The following is a 22,250-nucleotide window of genomic DNA, read 5'->3' on the forward strand; positions in this document are numbered from 1 at the left end:
ACAATACATGACCTTTAAAACATGAACCTCCAGATAAAAGGACTGCTGCTTCTTTTTTGATGTTCTCAGACCATTTGATCAATCTCTGGCAAAAGACGATACCCTTGAGCTGTTTTAACGGTACTTTTCTCTGGACCCGCCACTATTTGACTTATTGTAAACCTACTCTCTATACAGTTGTCATATTTATTCATTTGTTTGCTACTGTTGAACTCCCTGCTGCTTCAGCTGACTTGCTTAGATAGCGCACAAAATGAAGCTTTTCTCTATACCTGTGAGCACAAACAATTTAATCCAATTCAGTTCTGTACAAAATGCTGACCACAGACTTGTTACAAATTGAGCATTTCACAGTTCAATCCCCTTCATCCAATCCAACAAGGCTATAGCCAGGAATAAGCCTGGAGGAAATTGGAATGGAATGCAAAGTCATTTCACGGATCAAATCAACAAGAGCATTTCCAACCGTCTGACTGTTCCTCAAGTGGGCACCTTCAATATTGCAGGTCTTTGAAAGCTGTAGATGATGAAATTGATTATCCTTTTGCCACAGCCAGGGGGAAAGAAAAGCCATTTATTTACAGTAGTTTATCAAAGTTCACATACAAAGCAGGAAAAGGACCACCCAGTGAGATTAGGATGATGTTCATGCTGCTCGCAAATCTCAATCAGCTTTCAGTCTCGTGTTTTTTTAAGCGTTGCCAAATAGGGATGTGTGTTGTTTGGACATAAATCAGGAAGAGAGTGCTGCCACTTGAACAGGATATCAGGAAAGCTGCTAACAGATTGCAGCAAATAATGATCTCCAACACCTGGGTAGACCTCGTGATTTGTCAGTCCTGCAACTCAATATTGTACCACAGCACAGTGATCAGCATGTAAAGGGTTCCCTCCATCTGGGGTATCAAGCACCTGATGCTGTTTGAGATCTTTCACTGGAGCTAAGGAGGCTGAGGGGTAGGACCGTGGAACACTATGGTCAGTGTCCATCCCAATATCCGTCTGTTGTCCCAGTGGCCATCTAATTCAATTCCCTGTCCCATTCTCTTGCCAACATGTCAGTCCATGGTCTCATGCACAGCCAGTCTGAGACCACCCAAAATAAGAGGAAAAACACCTCATATTGCATCTGGGCATCCTCCAGCCTGATGGTATTAACATCCAGTTTCTGTTAAACCCACACCCCACATTTTCGTCCCCCGTCTCCTCTAATTTTTTCTCTCTCTCTCTTTTCCCTTTTCCCTCTGTCTCCTCTCACAGAGCCAAAACTAATACTCACCTTTCATCTTATCATAGCCTAATAACATATTTTGAGTGTTGGTCTGGACTCCTCCCCCTCCCATTCTTCCCGCTTCTTCTCTCGTCTTTATTTAAGTCGCCTGCCTGATTTTTGCTTATACTTTGAAAAAAGGCTCAAGCCTGAAACCTCAGTATTATATATATATATATTCTCTCCTCTGGATGCTTGGAGTCAGGCAGCATCACTGTGTGTTTTTACTACAATCTTAGCATCTGCAGGCTTTCGTGTTTCACTTCATAGATCACAACAGTACAGAAATGGGATCTTTGGCCCATCTAGTTCATGCCAAACTATTATTCAGCTGAGTCTCAATGACTTGCCCCCAGACCCATATCCCCCTATAATTCTCAATTCCATGTACCTATTACATTTTTCTTAAATATCAAATTTAAGACCATATTCATGACTTCAGCTAGTAGTTCTCAGCACTCTCTGTATGAAGTTTCCCTTTAAACATCTCACCTTTCACCATTAACCCATGCCATCTAGTTCTTCCCTCAGTGGGAAAAGCTTGCTTGCATCTACTCTATTTATACCCCTTATACTTGAACTCATCATGACCCCATAGAGGCTTATAAACCATGAGAGGCATTGCTGTGATCGATAGTCACAGTCTTTATCCCAGGGTAGGGAAATCTAACATGAAGATGAGAGGGAAAATATTAAAAGGGATATGAGGGGCATGTTTTTCACACAGAGGATGGTGGGTATCTGGAACAAGCTTCCTAAAGAGGTAGAGGAAGCAGGTTCAAAAAACGTACAGGGTTAGTAGGTTAATTGGACACATGGGTATATTTTGGCAGTTCAGGCCTGTAGGTTGGAAGGGCCTTTTAATGCCTTGTATCTCTAAATGTAAAGATTAAATCAGAAGATTCAATTAAAATTCCATGTGTGGTTAACGGAACAGTTAGCGCTGTCTGTAAGGAGGTTGTACTTTCTCCCTGTGTCTTGCATGGGTTCCCTCCGGGTGTTTCAGTTTCCTCCCACCCTCTAAAATGCATCAAGGTTGTGGGTCAATTGGGTGTAATTGGGTGGCTCGTGGGCTGAAACGCTGTATGTGTAAATTAAATTTTAAAAATTAAAAGAAATTTGGACAGGCACATGAATGGAAAGATTCTGAGGGATATTGGTCCACATAAGAAAAATGTGATCAGCATAGATCGGTTATCTTGGTTAGAATGGATGAGCTGAGCTGAAGACCTGTTTCCCTCATGAATCTAATTAAACTCCAATGTCAAGACTTTACTGAGTCTTGATGAAGGGTTCTGGCCTGAAACTTTTACAACTCTTTTTCTCTCACTGATGTTGCTCATCCTGTTCCTCCAGCAGATGGGGGTTCTGCTTTTTACACTCTTGCCTCTCTCTCCCTTTCTCTGGCACCTGTCAATCATCAGCCTCCCCCCCCCCCACCATCCCCACTGCCTCACCCCCCCATCTGTCAACGTCGGTTATATATCTTTACCTCCAATGGACGCTGTGAGACCTGCTGTGTTCCTCCTGCATTTCTGCTTTATTATCACCGTCCTTCAACCATTTTTGGCAATCCCACTGGGGATTGACCAAGGTCAATCCAACCCTTCTTACCCTGTCCTCATGGCACTGACTCTCTCCCCCTTCTCCATTTCACCCATGATCTAGGGTTCCAACCTAAAATATTGACCTTTCTTTTTCTCCCACTGATGCTGCTCGACCCTCTGAGATCCTCCAGCACAGTGTTTATAAATTCTAATACAATCCTCAAGCACAATCAGCGGGACCAACTTTCAAAACAAGGCCCCACCTGCTTGCTCAGGTGTCCACAGAAAGATCCTGTGGCACTTTATGAAGATCAAGATCAAAATTTAACTTTCAATCAAAATGACCACAGCAAATTAACATGAAAATAAAATCTGAAATTGAGAGAAAAAGGGCACCATGGTCAGGGATCTAGACTGAGCTCTTCCCACAGCCTTCAATCAACCTGAAATTCGTTTTGTTTTTGACGGCCTCAATTTTTTTTCAATTGCTTGCCTTTAATGCATATCAGTAATGGCTGCTCTGCTTTGATTCTATCAAGCAAGAAGGTAAATGGAGCACTGGCCTCAAATTTGGTTTCCCTCAGAAATTCCTCTCCAAGAATGCTCTATTCCCAACCATCGGGTCAAAGACCAAGTCCATTTCAGCGATGGTCAGAGTCAAATAAGGCTTTTCTATCAACTCTCAGTGACACTGTTTGAGATCTTTTGCTGGAGCAAAGTGGGCTGAGAGGTAGAAGCATAGAATACTACCACACAGAAACAGGTTCTTTGGCCCATCTAGTTCATCTCAAACAATTATTCTGCTATCTCAATGACCTGCACCTGGACCATATCCTATTACTCCTCTTCTTTCAACTATTCTTCTTGAGGTTTCACTTGGCCTCGTATGTATTTTCCATTGAGCTGAAGCTAATCTTTTGAACTATTAGGAAACTGCTCTGGTAACCAGGCCTGGAACCAAGGTCAACTCAGCCTCAGATGCTGAACTTGCAGTTATGTGCATGAACTGGCCAAGCTCCAAGCCATCAATCCACCATTCACTTAAGCATACAAGAGGATGGACCATACATTTGACTTCCATAATGTGCACGTACACCAATCTACATTCACTCTTCAAACCCCAAATTATCATGATTTGTGGTGAGACTATTGAGCTGCTTCTCATATCTTAAGCTTTTAGACTTAAAGCTTCCTTCCAGCAAAGGCAGATGTCAAAAAATAAATGTCACCTTGGTCTTTCAAGAGTTAACACAACCTCTGGTGGATTGAGAAAATTATGGTCAACTAGTCACTAGTGATATCTACTCTCCTATTGCTCCCAAAACCTGGACTGTTCATTGCAAGTATCTCTATATTTTGGAACCAGACCAACAAGATTAGTGGAGATGCCAGGGGTCGGCATTTTACAATGTCAGGGGTAGGAATTTTACACAGACAGTGGTGGGTATGCACTGTTGGGGCTGGTGACTGAGGCTGACACAATAGGGACATTTAAAAGGCTCAAAAATGTCCAAAAAATGGGAGATTATGGACTGGGAGGGAGGGAAGGCTTAGATTGATTATGGAAAAGGATTAATGTGGGCTGAATGGGTCTGCACTGTGCTGTACAGTTCTTCGTAAAACTATCTACACAAATTTCTCAAACATCATGGAAGAGTATCCTCTCCCAGGCTAATATCACTAGTGCTGAGGCTTGGGTGATTAGTGTGAGGTGAATGAAGAAATCAAGGAAAGATATCCAACATTCCCACACCATCTCGCTCATCCTCTGGTCATGGCAAAGTTCTCTGTGATGTTTTTTTTAAGTTTTTATATTCAAGAATGTTGCAGGCGTGTGGCAGAATGAGAATTCCCACAATAAGAAATCACAAACTAATTAACTCATCTGTTTTGAGTGGTGAATGACTGAACATCCTCCAATTTTGGTTGTATGCCTTTGTATTAGATTACACTGGGATTGAATGTGTGGAATGTCTTCAACCAGAGCTGACAATTTTCTTCTTCCCTCCCACCCAAACCCCAATGCCTGTCCGGCACTCCACTCTGTAGATGTCAGCACTGCAACTTCCCTGCCCTCCCCTCCACCCAACCTGGCACACAGTTGAGTGTTGCATTCACTCTTGCCCCGCTCTCCCCCATCACCTGTGGAAAAATGACAAAACTCACCTGGTCAACGTAGGCAGCTTTTAGTGTTGGCTAAGGAAGAGGTGACTCTGCAAGCCATTGAGACCCACCCCTGATCTGGGAACCTGACTACACCATTCTCAACTGTTTGTTAAAAATCTGCCAACAAGTTCCAGTCTGCATTTCTCTCTAGCGTCATCCTGGCCGTCATCCAACTGGCCTGCGGGAACCCTAGGCTACATAAAGCAGAGGCGGAGTGGGGTGTGGGATTGGTGGTGGTGGTGGGGGGGGGGGGTGGGGGGTGAAGATGGAAAGATACAAATCAGGAAACTTGCACATATATCTGATAGAATTCAATGCTGATTCTTTTTAAATGTATTGGAGATGAGACTACAGACTTCAAAAGCTAACAGCTGGAGTGGTTAATGCATCTGCAGTGTTGTGTTTTCAAAGTTCTGCTTTTTTATCGGTCTTTAGCCCAGACGTTGTCACGACAAGAACATGCTGTTCACTGCTAGAGAAAACAATCTGCTTTCCTCAGTGATGTCCTTGTGTTCCCTCCAGCTGGCTCCTGGTAGTCTGAACCACCAGCAGACGGCTTCTCTGAGCAGGAAGCAATGTAAAATGTACAAAATTCCATGAGAGCAACCCGATTCCTGTTAGGGATTGCTGAAGGTACCCAACAAGAAATGTCTGGCTTACAAAACAACCCGATTCCTGCTAGGGATTGCTGAAGGTACCCAACAAGAAATGTATGGCTTACAAAACAACCCGATTCCTGCTAGGGATTGCTAAAGGTACCCAACAAGAAATGTCTGGCTTACAAAACAAAAATCAGCACAGCAGGGGAAAAGCTAATTAATACAACTGTGACATGTCATAAAGCCACGAACATCCTCCTCTGATGCACTATAATTGCTCTAAGTAAAAAAAAAGCATCTGTTCATTAAATGCTTCAGTTCTGTCAATATATCTATTATAATAGACATATACACAGAATATATATCTTTCCCTCTTTCTGTGTGTGTGTGTGTATGTGTGTGTGTGTGTGTGTGTGTTTGTGTGTGTTTGTGTGTGTGTGTGTGTGTGTGTGTGCGTACGTATATTTATGTGTGTGTCTGTCTCTCTACACACACACACACACACACACACACACACACACACAGTATATATTTTATATATATATACACACACACACTCACACATATTGTATCGCACTATATATAGAACGCAATCACTTTGTCAGCTATTCAGGATGTACTGTTAGTCATTCCCGATGACTAAATGCTATGTTGCTTAGATACAGTTATTTTTCATCACCTCTTCCCACAGCTGTCTCCAGCACTGAGAGTGATGCGTGATTGACTCTGCCAGTGGACACGTTACCCAGTTTCTAATGACGTCTGGGTAATCATTTTGAATGCACAACATGCACCTTGCACACTGCTAATGCAATGCCAGTGAATGAAAGCAATCTCCAACGGAGGTACTTTAACCCGACAAAATGCTTAGCTTGAGCTGAGTCATGAAGAATGATTGATAAAGTTGAGCTTTTCTGTTTTGAAATGCAAATGGGTTTTTTTGTAGTTATGAAAGCAGGCAACAGATTCCAAATATTCCTTCCCAATGTGTTTTGTGGCAATTCAGGCAGTAGGTTTGGAACACAATCCTCGCCTTTGCATAGAGTACAAAATGATTTATTGGACCACAAGAGGCAGTCGGTGAGAGTAGGAGCAAGCAGGGGACTCTTTACCCATTCTGTTCAGAGCCTCTGGTTCTCCTTACAGGTCATGAGCTCAGATGCACCATGCAAGTCTTCACTAAAAGAATACGCAGCTGCAGGAAATTCAGAACCAAAGCGCAAAATACTTTGCAGTTTGGGGAATATCTGTGGAAAAAGAATCAAAATCATAATAAAATAGGAGCAGAAGGAGGTCACAGAGCTCTTTAGTCCTGCCCCTCCATTCAGCATGATCATGGTTGATCTGTACTGGCCCTAACTCCCTTTCTGTGCCAGTTACCCATAACCCTCAATTCCTCAGCCTCTCAAACAGTAAGCAGATCTAATGATCTGACCTCCACCAACTCTCATGGGCAGAACAACGGTGACTCTTTGTCTGCCTTGTGGCAGACTACTGGAAATATTGTGGAATATTACATTCTCCATTTTATTACATGACAATAAAAGAATCTCAGAGAACTGAGAGAAGAGGTTGCCGCACACACCTCACTTTCAGATGACCTGCCCCTTTTTCAACCAATTAGAACAAAGCGGAAGAAGCTAGAAATCAAAATACAAGCTGGAAGAACTTTGGGTGGTTGGGTGGCATCCCTCTTCATGGATGCTGCCTGACCTGCTGAGTTCTTCTGCCAATTTTTGCTTTTGTTTGAACAGGGATCAGTGGCTGAAAGCTGGACATTGAGTCACAAGAGTCTGCAATGTTTTGTGATGAATACAAAGCTTCCCCAAAAGATCTTGAAGATTCAATGGCAGACTGACTGCACTGATAGAAGACAGTCAAGCTCGTTGAAGGCTTGAGACCATTAGAGGTACAATAGGGCAGGTGTTCATTTATTGGATTAGCAGACAGATTCTTTGACCAATGGGCCAGAGAACTGAGTTTAATTCCCATCAGATACTGTGAAGTATTAAATAGTTTCATAATTATGGCATCAAATCAGAATCATCAAATAATAGATTGTTGGAGGTTAAGCTTTCAGCATGAGAGCAGGAGGGCTTGTTCTAATCTGGCCAATATTTATCCCACAGCCAGCATCAGTAAAGCCTGGTGATTATTTCTGGTGCTATGGACTGGTTGATGACCATATTTATTCCACTACAGCAGGTAGCTGCCCTTTAACAAAAGAACTTTAGTTTATTGACGTGTTCTGGGATATTAAATAGGAGAAAAACACCACCCTCCCAGCCTAACACAGCTCGTAGAGCTGCACAAGGCGAGAGAGTACCTTGACTCTTGACACCACCAGTTGAGGGGAGCCACATCATCCATGATGAAACAACCCAGTCTGTTTTATTGTTTGCTCCTCATGTGACCACTGCTGTGTATCTGCCAGAGGGCTGCTAAGGTATACCTTGTTAAAGGATCAAACACCATCCCTACCTAACAAGAACACCAAGGTGCACCCCCCAAGTATGAGAGATCAGGAGGAGAAATAATAAATCCAAATGTCCCATGGGCACAGGTCAGCAAAAGGAAGGAAATGATAAATAAACAGCAAGCCAACAAACAAATAAATAGACAAACAGGAAGGGGGAGGGAGGAGGGAAAGGGGAAAGAAAAGGAAGTGAGAAGGGAAGACTGCATTTCCATTGGACCCGCCTCAACCAGCACTTTCAAAGACAGTTTATAGAGTATTTCTGAAGGTACTTAATCTCGGTATATGAGTGTGACAGCAAATCTGTGCACAGCAAGCTCTTACAATCAGTGCCCTGGCCCTGCCTTTGTATGGTTGTCTGACCATTACACTTTGTTTATAGAGGGGTTACATAGACCCATTCAGGTGGGATTAAAGAGTGTTCCATGGCACTGAACAGCCACTGAGATGCCTGGCCATGCTCCACGTAGACCTGTTCTCAACCTGTCTCATCCCATTCTGTCATCACATCCACCCTTTTCCCTTCCTCTTGTGCTCATCTAGGCTTATCTAACCCTTTAATTAGATAAGATGTTCCCCTCCCCCCTTTTACCCCCCCCCCCACCCTTGACATTCCTCCCACCTCTGACCTTCCTCTTTTCCAGAGGAAACAGCCCTGGCTAATTTTCCCTTTACATAATAGTTGTTGCAAGTAATATTAAACAGCCAGGTCTAAGACCATGTAAATCAAGGTGACTGGTTGTCCTCTGAGATCACTACATTCCCATTTTTCATCTCTTGCACCATTGCTCACCGGTTTCAATAATTTCTCTCTGTAGAGGCAGAGTGTAATAGTCCAGCTGTTCATGCAGTCCCTCGTCTGTCCTCAATCGCACAGTCCTAAAAATATCCATTGGTAAAATGCTCGCTGGAACTAATGGCTTATTCCGTTACAGCCTGACAGTTACCAAGTGACATTTGCTGGGAATCCATTTGCCTATTAAAATACAGGTACTCAAGATACTTGGAGAACAGAAATAACTGAAAGCAATTTGAAACCAGACTGAAAGAGATGGGGTTTACACTTCCTCTTCACGACATCTTGATAGGCAAATATTAACAGCAGCTTATTCTAAATTATTGATTGAAGATAACAGATAGTTCATCGATTCTAATTTTCCACAGTCTATGATTCTATTATAAGAGGCTTACAGTTTCACCAAGTGTGATTACATTAGAAATAAATAGCTGATGGTTAATCCATCCTCAATTGTTGCTCAAGAAATAAGAAGAGAGGAAATCAGAGTAGAAGAAAGTCACATGACTCCTCAAGCACTCTCTTCCATTCCAGATAAACAAAGTTGATATGATCTGGAGAAACACAGATGATGGCAGAGGCTGGAATCTGAAGCCAAACACAATCTGCTGGGTTGAGCAGTAGCTGTGGGAATAAAAGAATTGCCAACATTTCGAGATGAAACTCTTTGTTGAGCCTGGAGACATGGAGAAGAAGCTGGTATAAAGAGGACTGGATGGGAGGAGTGGGATAGGGCCCCATGTGAGATGGGTGAATGAGGAAGATCTGATCTTGCTTTTAGCTCTCCTTTCCTGCATGTTCTCCAAAAACCTTTGCCTCCGCTTTAATCCAAAACCCAATCTACTATCCCCTTAAATATCTATTTGTTCAACTCCCTTTGGGTTATAATTCCAAAGGTTTAGCATCCTTCGAAGGGTCAGGACTGAACACAGAAATGCTGAAGGAACTCAGAAGATTTTGCAGCATCCAGAAGAGGTAAAAATGTAGAACCAACATTTTGGGTCCGAGGAAGGGCTCAGGTCCGAAACTTCAGTTATGTATCTTTACCTCCTAGGGCTGTTGCGAGATCTGCCGAATTCCACCAGAATTCCTGTGTTTATTCTACAATCACAGCATATACAGACCTCAATCCAGGATGAGGACTGAAACCAGGTCACTGCTACTGTGAGGCAGGAGATCTACTAGCTGATCACTGGGCCCCAGGTCAGGTTGGAAGAATGGAATCAAGGAAGTGAATTACAAGGCTAGATGTTGGATGCTTCAGAACACTGTCATATACCCCTATGAGTTCAATTGTCCCTCGCATTGTTGCGGTGGCTTAGAAATCAAAAATAAAATATTGGTTATATCTAATAAATATCAAAAGTAAAATATTGGTTATATCTAATAAATCCTTGAGCTTCAAGATTCAAGATTTTTTTAGTTATGTAATAAAACAGAAAGTATATTACACAAAATTTGCTTAAGCCTGTCAGAAGGCAAAGAGTCACCAATAGAATTGCCAAATGCACTGAATAATAAGAAAAGGAGAAGCAAAAGAAAGTCATTTCAGAGTCATTTGGTGTCAATGGATTCACCTCCAGCGCCTCCTGCTGCTGTACATAATCAGACACTCAACCCTGAGATTCCATTTATTCTGAGACAGGGCAGAATTACTATGAATTGGTAGAGCAAACTGTACATAGCATAAACAAAAAAAACTGTAAACAGATAATGAATGTAAATAAGCTAACTGCAACACAGAGAGAACAAAAGAAAATCAAGGAAGTGCACAAGTAAAAGTCCTTAAATGAGCCTCTGATTGAGTTTGTTGTTGAAGAGTCTGATGGTGGAGGGGGCAGCAGCTGTTCCTGAACCTGCTGGGTGCGAATCTTGTGGCACCTAAACCTCTTTCCTGATGGCAGCAGCGAGAACAGAGTGCGTTCTGGGTGGTGTGGGTCTTTGATGGTTGATGCTGCCCTCTGACAGCAGCAGCAATCTATGGGCAACCCGAGCTCCAGATTCTCCAGCCTGTGTGGGTCCTTCAACTGCCGAGCCCTTCACTGGTCCTCTGCTGTGGTCACCATCCTCTAGGCCATCTCCAATGCTCCTCCTCAGTGACGGGAGGTGGGGGAGAGCTCTCCCCGTTCCTGGTGTCTTGCAATGCTCCCGCAGAGTCTACAACTTGTCAAGGCCACTGCTGAGCACAGGTGCCGCCATTTTGGGCACAGACTCCACAGTTCCAGGATTTTAAACAAAAACACTGTCGGTTCATTTAACACACCGTTTAAAGCCTGTATGGTGCAGAAAGCAGGTGGTTGGTCACTGTGGGGGAGCACTGCCTCTCCATTCCCCACCCTCCCAGGTAAACACCAGTGGCAATGCTGCTGTTACATCACTGCCGTTACAGCAAGTTTTGGTATCGACTGGCAGTGCTCTTCCCTAGTGCATGGCCGTGTTTGTGGCAGATAAAGAAAATATTCAGGGTATTTATTTCTGACGGCTTTCTGTCAGCTCTGAACTCCCTTTGTTGCAGTTACCCAATTTTTAAATCTTTCCATCTTAATGCCAAACATTCTATTGTGAATGAACATTTTGCCTTTCTGAGAAACCTATCAATCGCAACCTATCAATGGCTTGTCAGGAAAATATTAAGGATCGTGAAACTGATGATAGGTGTGAGTAGCAGTAGTTGGTATGAACAAAATGGGAATATTTGACAATGTTCATACAGAAAAAAATTAAGTTCATCAGCACATTCTCTATTTAGCAAAGCAGCCATATTTTGTAGCGATTATTACTTTTTTCATTCAATTTCCTGTTGACTTTAATTTTCCCTATTGTTTCACAAATTAAAAGCATTGCAAAGGAGTCACGAGCCATGCAAGAGCTATTCTGACCATGATTCATCTTCATCTACAGTATGTGTTAGGATAATACCCGGCTGATCCACATGATGTCCTTCCAAAAACAAACTCATAAACCAGGGAATTTGGACCTTCCACTACTCATTAATAGCTCAGAAGTTAAGAGAGTAGAGAACACCAAGTTCCTTGGAGTACACTTAAGAAGTGACCTGCCCTGAACACCCAGCATCTGCTCGCTTGTTAGGAAGGCCCAACAGCCTTCCTAAGAAGACTGAGGCGAGCAAGGCTACCAGCCACCATCGTGTCAACTTTCTTCAGCAACTCTATCAGATGAGATCATAGGTCAATCCAAAGGACCAGAAGAACAGTAGAGAGGTTACTATTTATTTATTCTAATATTTGTAAATGTGTACAGTGCATTGTATCATTGTCTGTATGTGTGCTTGCAGTGTGATACATCGAGGTCTGGAGAAGGGTGTTTCATCAGGTTGTACTTGTAAAATTGGATGATAAATATACTTAAATAAACTTTGGTTCACTCTGTACTCAGCACATGAGTGAGATTTGCAATCTCCCACCACTAAGGTAACTCAGCTCCTTTTGCCACCCATCAAGGTGACCTGAAGATCTGTAGCATTTCAGCATGCAATTTTGTCTCCAAACCTTGCAAGGTAAAATGCGTTGAGAAATCAGTCTCATTTTTGTTCTGCCTTTCAGTGGAAAAGGAAGCCCCAATAACAGTCCTAAATTCGTTTCAAAGGACTTTCACCTATTTGCCAGTTTGATTTGAAGGAAAATTCAGGAACACCATTCCTGAGGCTCTTCCCCTGTTCACAATGTGGCGCCTTGCCTCTTGAGATTTATGCTTTACGCATCAGTGGACTTTGGATGCAAAGGACAAAATATTGCCAGCATTATGGCATACATTTTGTGCCATTGGTTAACACCCTCAGCCAGGTCAAGTTCAAGTTTAATTGTCATCCAGTGCAGTCTGATGAAACAGCGTTCTCCAATCCATGGAGCAGATCAGTACAAATCACACATTTCGACAAATGATAAAAATACACAGTATAAATGTACATATATTAAAATAATATTCTTAATAAATAGTAGTCACACAGAGTTATTTTAGTAGTCATTTAACATTCTCACTGCCCATGGGAAGATGTTTCTCAGCCTGGTGGTTCTGGCTCTGAAACATCTATTTAAGGTGCTGCCTGAAGACGGCAACCAACATCATAAATGACTTCCATCACCCTAGTCACAACCTTTCCTCGCTTGCGGCAAAAGGTAGAGAAACTTGAACTTCTGCACTTCTTGGATCAAGAGCAATTTTTATCCAACAGCCATTGAGATCTTTAACATTCCCTTATTATCCTAACCCTAAATTACCCCACAACCACAAAAAGATTTGTCTGCACTAATGAATGGTCAATTTCTTTTGCAAGAACTTTGAATTCTTATTTATTTATCCTTGCCTAATTAAAAATTATCCTTTTTTAATTATGTTGTCAGAAGACATTCGGGAAAACTGCTCATAATAATGTGATAACTCAAAAAGACATTTAGGAGATTGAGAGCAAGTTATTGACCTGAGTAACAGGAGGAAGACCAGGAACTCAAATTGGCAGAATTCCAGTTGGATCAATGTTTGTGCCTCACCCATTCACTGCTATTGTTGATGACTTAGATGATGGATGAGGGGAAAGATATTAAAGTTTGTTGGTGACAGAGAGAGAAAGTGTTTCATAAATGGAAGCATGAACGGATATTAATAGATTAAGTGTATGGGCAAATGGAAGCAATTGTGAGGTCATCTACAATTTCCCATAAACCAATAGCTCAGATTAATTTCCAAATGGTTAAAAGTTAAAAGCATTTGAGGTCAAAGGAATTTAGAGACCCTTTATAGTATATATGTATATCTATATAAAAACATACACACAGTATACTGTGAGTGTGTGTGTGTATGTGTGTGTGTGTGTGTGTGTGTGTGTGTGTGTGTGTGTGTGTGTGTGTGTGTGTGTGAGTGTGTGTGTGTGTGCGTGTGTGTGAGTGTGTGTGCATGAGTGTGTGTGTGTGTCTGTGTGTGTGTGCGTGTGTGAGTGTGAGTGTGAGTGTGAGTGTGTGTGTGTGTGTGTGTGTGAGTGTGTGCGTGCATGCGTGTGTACATATCCTGAAGGGCCTCAGGTGCTGAAGACTTCCTGATCGATCTGGAGGTTCAGATTGCTGATGAATCAAACAGGAGTTTGTGCTGCTGGAGAGGCTGCGGGAGCCCTGGAGGCGAATCCATGGACACTCAATAACTCTGAGGGGAATCTCTTTTGCATCTCTTTCTCTTTCATTGTAAGGGATGCTGGGTGACACTAATGCCAATTCAACATGTTCTGTACTATTAAGACAATAAGGGGTGTATGTGTGTGTGTATTTTTTACTTTTATATCTCTCTATAAATGCATAGCTATCTATATCTCTACAGTATATCTATATATCCATATCTGTCTATTTCTTTGGCTTGGCTTCACGCACGAAGATTTATGGAGGGGGTAAATGTCCACGTCAGCTGCAGGCTCGTTTGTGGCTGACAAGTCCGATACGGGACAGGCAGACACGGTTGCAGCGGTTGCAGGGGAAAATTGGTTGGTTGGGGTTGGGGGTAGGGTGTCTTTTGTCAGTGAGGTGGGCTCTGTGGTCTTCTTCAAAGGAGGTTGCTGCCCGCCGAACTGTGAGGTGCCAACATGCACGGTTTGAGGTGATATCAGCCCACTGGCGGGGGTCAATGTGGCAGGCACCAAGAGATTTCTTTAGGCAGTCCTTGTACCTCTTCTTTGGTGCACCTCTGTCATGGTGGCCAGAGGAGAGCTCGCCATACAACACGATCTTGGGAAGGCGATGGTCCTCCATTCTGGAGACGTGACCTACCCAGCGCAGTTGGATTTTCAGCAGCGTGGATTTGATGCTGTCGGCCTCTGCCATCTCGAGTACTTCGATGTTAGGGATGAAGTCGCTCCAATGAATGTTGAGGATGGAGCGGAGACAAAGCTGGTGGAAGCGTTCTAGGAGCTGTAGCTGATGCCGGTAGAGGACTCATGATTCGGAGCCAAACAGGAGTGTGGGTATGACAACGGCTCTGTATACGCTAATCTTTGTGAGGTTTTTCAGTTGGTTGTTTTTCCAGACTCTTTTGTGTAGTCTTCCAAAGGCGCTATTTGCCTTGGCGAGTCTGTTGTCTATCTCGTTGTCGATCCTTGCATCCGATGTAATGGTGCAGCCGAGATAGGTAAACTGGTTGACCGTTTTGAGTTTTGTGTGCCCGATGGAGATGTGGGGGGGCTGGTAGTCATGGTGGGGAGCTGGCTGATGGAGGACCTCCGTTTTCTTCAGGCTGACTTCCAGGACAAACATTTTGGCAGTTTCCGCAAAACAGGACGTCAAGCGCTGAAGAGCTGGCTCTAAATGGGCAACTAAAGCGGCATCGTCTGCAAAGAGTAGTTCACGGACAAGTTGCTCTTGTGTCTTGGTGTGAGCTTGCAGGCGCCTCAGATTGAAGAGACTGCCATCCGTGCGGTACCGGATGTAAACAGCGTCTTCATTGTTGAGGTCTTTCATGGCTTGGTTCAGCATCGTGCTGAAGAAGATTGAAAAGAGGGTTGGTGTGAGAACGCAGCCTTGCTTCACGCCATTGTTAATGGAGAAGGGTTCAGAGAGCTCATTGCTGTATCTGACCCGACCTTGTTGTTTTTTGTGCAGTTGGATAACCATGTTGAGGAACTTTGGGGGGCATCCGATGCGCTCTAGTATTTGTCAAAGCACTTTCCTGCTCATGGTGTCGAAGGCTTTGGTGAGGTCAACAAAGGTGATGTAGAGTCCTTTGTTTTGTTCTCTGCACTTTTCTTGGATCTGTCTGAGGGCAAAGACCATGTCAGTAGTTCCTCTGTTTGCGCGAAAGCCGCACTGTGATTCTGGGAGAATATTCTCGGCGACACTAGGTATTATTCTATTTAGGAGAATCCTAGCGAAGATTTTGCCTGCAATGGAGAGCAGTGTGATTCCCCTGTAGTTTTACCAGTCTGATTTCTCGCCTTTGTTTTTGTACAGGGTGATGATGATGGCATCACGAAGATCCTGAGGCAGTTTTCCTTGGTCCCAACGAAGCTTGAAAAACTCATGCAGTTTGACATGCAGAGTTTTGCCGCCAGCCTTCCAGACCTCTGGGGGGGGATTCCATCCATACCTGCTGCTTTGCCACTTTTCAGTTGTTCAATTGCTTTATATGTCTCTTCCCGGGTGAGGACCTCATCCAGCTCTAGCCTTAGGGTCTGTTGAGGGAGCTGGAGCAGGGCGGAATCTTGGACTGAGCGGTTGGCATTGAAAAGAGATTGGAAGTGTTCTGACCATCGGTTGAGGATGGAGATCTTGTCGGTGAGGAGGACTTTGCCGTCTGAGCTGCGCAGCGGGCTTTGGACTTGGGGTGAGGGGCTGTACACAGCTTTTAGAGCCTCGTAAAAACCCCTGAAGTCGCCATTGTCCGCGCTGAACTGGGTTCGCTTGGTGAGGTTAGTCCACCACTCATTTTGGATCTCCCGGAGTTTGCGCTGAAGATGGCTGCATGCATGACGGATGGCTTGTTTCTTCTCTGGCCAGGACGGCTTTGTAAGGTGAGCCTGGTGGGCAGCTCGCTTCTTTGCCAGCAGCTCCTGGATTTCCTGGCTGTTTTCGTCGAACCAGTCCTTGTTTTTCCTGGAGGAGAAGCCCAGTACCTCTTCAGCTCTTCAGTATATATATATATATATATATATATATATATATATATATCGATATGTGTATATACTGTCTCTCCACTTGCCACCGTGACAGAGGTGCACCAAAGAAGAGGTACAAGGACTGCCTAAAGAAATCTCTTGGTGCCTGCCACATTGACCACCACCAGTGGGCTGATATCGCCTCAAACCGTGCATCTTGGCGCCTCACAGTTCGGCGGGCAGCAACCTCCTTTGAAGAAGACCGCAGAGCCCACCTCACTGACAAAAGACAAAGGAGGAAAAACCCAACACCCAACCCCAACCAACCAATTTTCCCTTGCAACCGCTGCAACCGTGTCTGCCTGTCCCGTATCGGACTTGTCAGCCACAATCGAGCCTGCATCTGACGTGGACATACCCCTCCATAAATCTTCGTCTGCGAAGCCAAGCCAAAGAAATATGTGATAAAGTATCATGGATGAATATTAAAAACAGAGAGTTCATAGAATATATGAGCTTTATACCTTCAATATGAGAAAACAAGCAATGGGATACGATAACTCACCCGCACAAAGCCCTGATGAGAACTATTCTGAACATCACAGATTAAGAAAACTACTGCTAATTTCTAAAATAAAACATTGCTACAGGGACACCTGGCATCCAAGATTTAAATTGTAGGGAGAAATGACACAGATTAAAGTTGCATTTTCTGGTACTTAGAAGCTTAAAGGTTTATTCAATCAGTTTCCAAGATATTAAGTGGCCCTGATTGTGGTGGTACACCACCTGCCTACTGCAGGGGGCAACCTCTGTACCTGCAGGAGTGTAAGGGGACAGGACAACACCTGGCCGGCTGTCAATCAGTCAGCCTGAATGGATCAAGCCCCACCCCGTCGGGTGTCAATCACCCCCCAACCCCGGCCTATTCCCCACTGGATAGAGTGTCTGGGACCAAGTGCAGATTAAAGCCACACCTTTCTGTGGTGAAGTTGGTAAATCTACAAAATGTTAGAGAAGTTTGGAAATCCTTTCCATAAAGAGGAGTTGATGATGGGTCAATTCATTTTGAATTTTCCCAGGCTTCTTGATGTCACCCTGGGGTGACATTAGGAAATACCAGATGATATCTTTAATTTTTTTAATTTAATTTAAATTTAGATATACATCACGGTAACAGGCCCTTCTGATCATGAGCCGTGCTGCGCAAATACTCCTATTAACTATTGACTCTGGTATGTTTTTTGAAGGGACAGAGGAAACTGCAGCACCTGGAGGGAACCTCACGCAGACATGGGGAGAATGTCAAAACCCCTTACAAGCAATGGCAAATTTGAACCCAGGTTGCTGGCTTTGCCCTAACCGCTGTGCTAACTGTGCCATCCTGTCTTTAAGGTGAGCGGAGGAAAGTTTAGGGGTGAACGTCAGCATTCCTGCTGAGTTCTTCCAGCATTTCTATGATTTTGTCACAATCACAGTGTCTTCAGACTTTCATGTTTCACTCTTTCTTTCTTCTATCTAGCTTTTTTTGAATTCCATCATGAAAGAGAATATTTGGAATAAAGCAGGAGCGATGTTGAGACACAAGCAACTGGAATATGGGGAACTCAGCGATTCAGGCAGCAACTGAATGAATGCAAAGGGGAGATAGCCACTGTAAAGAGGCGAGGGGAAATAATGAGGCAACAGCTGGTCCACAAGAGGTGAATCCAGGTGAGGATGGGTTGATGGGCAGGTGGAAGCCTAGGTGGGGTAGGGATGGAAATATAGAGGGCTGCAGAATGTGGCAAACATAGCCAGATCCATCACAGGCTCTGACCTCCAAACCACTGCAGATATCTATTTGAGGGACTGTCTCAAAAATGCAGCCAACATCTTAAAGGATCCCCATCACCCTTGTCGTAATCTCTCCTCACTGCTACCTTCAGGCAGAAGGTACAGAGGCATGAGTTCCATAAATTCGAAGTTCAATCTTAACCACTGGGGTCTAAAAACAACTTTGCACTCAATGTCATCAAAACTAAGGAGCTGATTGTTGACTTCAGGAAGGGAAAGCCAGAGATGTGCAATCCAGTGATTATTGGGAGATCAGTGGTGTGATCAAATTTAAGTTCTTGGGAGTCACTATCTCAGAGGAAACCCAACATACCAATGGCATCGTGAAGAAAGCATGTCAACACCTCTACTTCCTCTGGAGTTTGTGGATGTTTGGTATGATACCAGAAACCCTGGCATACTCCTGCAGATGTGTGGGGAAAAAATGTGCTAATAGGCAGCATCATGGTATTGGAACCCCCAAGCATAAAGCCTTCCAAAAGGTTGTGGGCACAGCCAAGGATATCACAGACATCCGACTATTCAGAACACATATAGGGAATGCTGCCATCGGAGACCAGCAGCAATCATCAAGGATCCACACCACCCAGCACATGCTATGTTCTTGCTGCTGCCACAGGACTTGCCCCACCAGGTTCAGGATCAGCTGCTACCCCTCCACCATCAGACCCCTCAACAACAAACTCAATCAGGGACTCATTTCAGGACTTTTGCTTGTGTACTTTATTAAGTTTTTTTTATTCTATGTGTTTGCTTACATTCATTATCTGTTTACAGTTCTTTATTTGTATATGCTGTATATTTTTTTTGCGCTACCAATTAGTGGTAATTCTGTCATGCCTACAGATAAAAGAATCTCAGGGTTGTATGTGATGTCATGTACTCTGACAAAAAATCTAAAATCTGAGGTTCATCTGGAACTACCAAAAATTCCATTTGACTACTGATATGTCACTTTGGCTGCAGCAAGTAAGAATGTTGGTGCATCTGTACATTGTAGTTATGTTTATCACAATGAACTCTCATTGACATGGAAACAGATTCTGTGGTCACGTGTCCTGTGTACGGTCACATTTTAGGCTTATCTAATCAGATTGTCTTTAGCAGTTGGATCCAACTTTATCACACACTCCAGAATATGCCCTATGTGCCACACTGTTCTTTTTACTCTTGCCATTTTTGTGAAAACTTCTCCACACCTCCCGAAATCTCTACGCCAGAATTCAAATAGAAAGGAGAAAGACTTACCCGCAGTATTTCTTCCACGCAGCTGGTCTCACTGGAAAGGCTGACCTAGGTGGGAGGAAAACAAAAGATAATGATTTAACTCGAGCATCTCATTGACACAAGTAGAAAATCAGGCTTTGTTTGAAGAATTAAACCTGTAAAAAAATGAGTATCTGTATAAAGTAAGAATTAAAATTAAAAATAAAAGATTAATGACAGCCTGAGCCTTATTTTGAATATGATCACATCTTGAATAACCACCAAAGTTATTAATAAATAGCGTTTAATTTAAGTGTCAATGTACATTTGTGTGGGTTTGTTACAACATTACTACTCGATTCATACACCTTGGCTTTTCTCTGATTGCTTTTCATGAAAAATAGAATAATCTTCATTAAGGATGCTTCTCCCTCTGTTTCTTTATTAATTACGCACACACAATTTTCTCCTCGCCCCCCCCCCCCCCCAACATGCCGTGGATGACTCTCTTGGTTGGTGGGACCTCCTGCTTTGCTCAGGTAGTTTGGAAATTATCATGTGTTCCCTTGATACTGCTTTGACAATACTTATTACCAAACCCCTTGCACTTTAGGCTACAATTTTAAGATTCAATGTTCATGCTTCCTTTTACTGTCATGTAACAATATTAAAAATGTAATATACTCTTATTATTTTTTTTATTCTTTCCAATTGCTTTCCAATTATTGGGAAAGTATCTTTCATTCCTTGTCTTTAGTTCTTTTTTAAAAAAATTAAAATTTTATAAGTCACAATAATTCAAAACTATGGATTATACATATATAAATTCATATATATATATATATATAGTGACATTTTCAATTTTATCCCCATCCATCCTCCCTCTTCTGCCCCCAAAATTAAACCAAAAAGGAAGAAAGAAAAAGAAGAAAAGAAAAAGAGAAAAGAAGGAAAGGGGGTCATCTAATTATTATCCAATTTTTATTGACAATGAATCATATTATATATGGTAACATATATTACACTATCCCTTTAAGAGTTGGAGATATGAATTTGGCAATCACCAATGAACTTTATATATGGTTTCCAAATTTGTTGAAATTGGCCAAAATTGGCCAAAATTCAAAGATGGATCTATACGATCAGGAGTTTTTAGTTCTTAATATCAATTAGCCTCCTAATCCTTTTCTTGCCCTATTTGGTGTAAGTCAGCTGATTTAACTGTGTCTGGGCTACAATCCCATGGAGTTGCCTTTGCTCCTCTTATTGCCAGAAGAGCTACACTTATGAGATGGAAGGATGATGTCTCTCCTACACATACTCAATGGTGATCTGATGTGATGGCACGCTTGACTCTGGAAAAAAAAAATTAGATGCTCTACTAATGTAATGAACCTTAATTTTATAAATTTATAGTGTCCTTTCTTTAATTATTTTCAGAATTTATAATATTATTGGATCCAATTTTATGGTTTGGTGGTCCTTTCTTTCATGCATTAATGGAACATATATATTTAATCATAACTTCATAAGGGAAGGTTAGAGTATAAGAATAGGTTTTGTTTTATTTTTATTTTTTGCTTCTTTCATAGGTTGTTTACAGCTACTTGTAATATATGTTTACTTTGTTAGATATATATTCTTATAATGAACATATAACTAAATAAAAATATTGGAAAGAGAAAAATACAATATACATGATATACTTTAACATGTCTCTAGTAAGGCAAACACAAAGTCACCATGAGCATTGCTCAGCGGCCTGAACAATAGGAGAAAGAAAAGGAAAAGAGTGTCCCCTTTAGAGTCAATAAGTGTCCATGAATTCACCTCCAGTGCTCCCACAGCCTTCTCCTCTGCTTCTCTTTCTCATTGAAGGGGTGTCATTTCCAATTCTGATTCCTTACGCTGGTCTGCAGCTCCCGTCGTGGCTGCTCCCAGCACAGGAATGGCCATGTTAGGCACAGACTCCGCAGTTGAAGGATTTTACTTACAACACCGTCGACTCCTTTAATAGGCCATTTTCTGCCTGTACACAGCTGCTGGCTGTAGGGCCAGGCAGTTGAGTCCTTTGGAGCAGCGCTGTGCCTCTACTCTCTGCTCTCCTGGCACCAGGGTCAGCGCTCCTATTACAGCAGTCCTGGCAGTGCCACCATTTTTTTAAATATAATATATTAGTATTAACATTAGTATTTATATTTGTATGAATGGTATAATATAAATATTAAGCCCACTTTTCTCCACATAGATGGTGTTTGCTTTTCTGACCATCAACAAACCAGGAATGAAAAAGTTAAGGCAGGAGAATTTGAAATGGTATGATATTGTTTGGTAGGACCCTGTTGAGATTACATCTGGCCTCAATGCACAGACCTTGTCTCTTTACTTAAGAAAGGATAGAATTTTTTTTGAACAAATATTCACCAGATTAAGTCCTGAGAAGAAAGATTATCCTGTGTGGAAAGATTAAGCAGGATCGGTTGTGCCCTCTTGTGTTCAGGAGAATGAGCGGTGATCTCACTGAATCATAAAAATATTCTTATAAAATTTGATTAATTGACAACTCTGTAGTAGAGAGAGTGGAGAGCACCAAGTTCCTTGAAGTTCACTTAATTATTGAGCTATCGTGGATGCTCATGATCTCCTCACTTGTCAGGAAGGTGCAACAGCGACTACACTTCCCAAGAAGACTGAAGTGGGGTAAGGCTACCAGCCATGGTTATGTCAACCTTCTCTAGGATATCTATGGAGAACATCTTGACCAGC

General features: G+C 42.6%; 1 protein-coding gene across 12 annotated transcripts in view; it reads right to left on the reverse strand.

Annotated features, from left to right (window-relative positions):
- aff2 (AF4/FMR2 family, member 2) overlaps positions 1 to 22,250 on the reverse strand; it is a 587,176-nt gene that overhangs the window by 228,999 nt on the left and 335,927 nt on the right. For all 12 annotated transcript variants that reach the window (XR_011343066.1, XR_011343064.1, XR_011343065.1 and 9 more), the window contains one exon: positions 19,527 to 19,571. Coding sequence is in view for 8 of the 12 variants with exons in the window: in XM_069893495.1 (XP_069749596.1) it covers positions 19,527 to 19,571 (45 nt within the window). In the remaining 4 variants the exon portion in view is untranslated. The remainder of the gene's footprint in view (positions 1 to 19,526; positions 19,572 to 22,250) is intronic.

The sequence above is a fragment of the Narcine bancroftii genome, chromosome 8 (assembly GCF_036971445.1).
Source record: "Narcine bancroftii isolate sNarBan1 chromosome 8, sNarBan1.hap1, whole genome shotgun sequence".
Lineage (NCBI taxonomy): Eukaryota > Metazoa > Chordata > Chondrichthyes > Torpediniformes > Narcinidae > Narcine > Narcine bancroftii.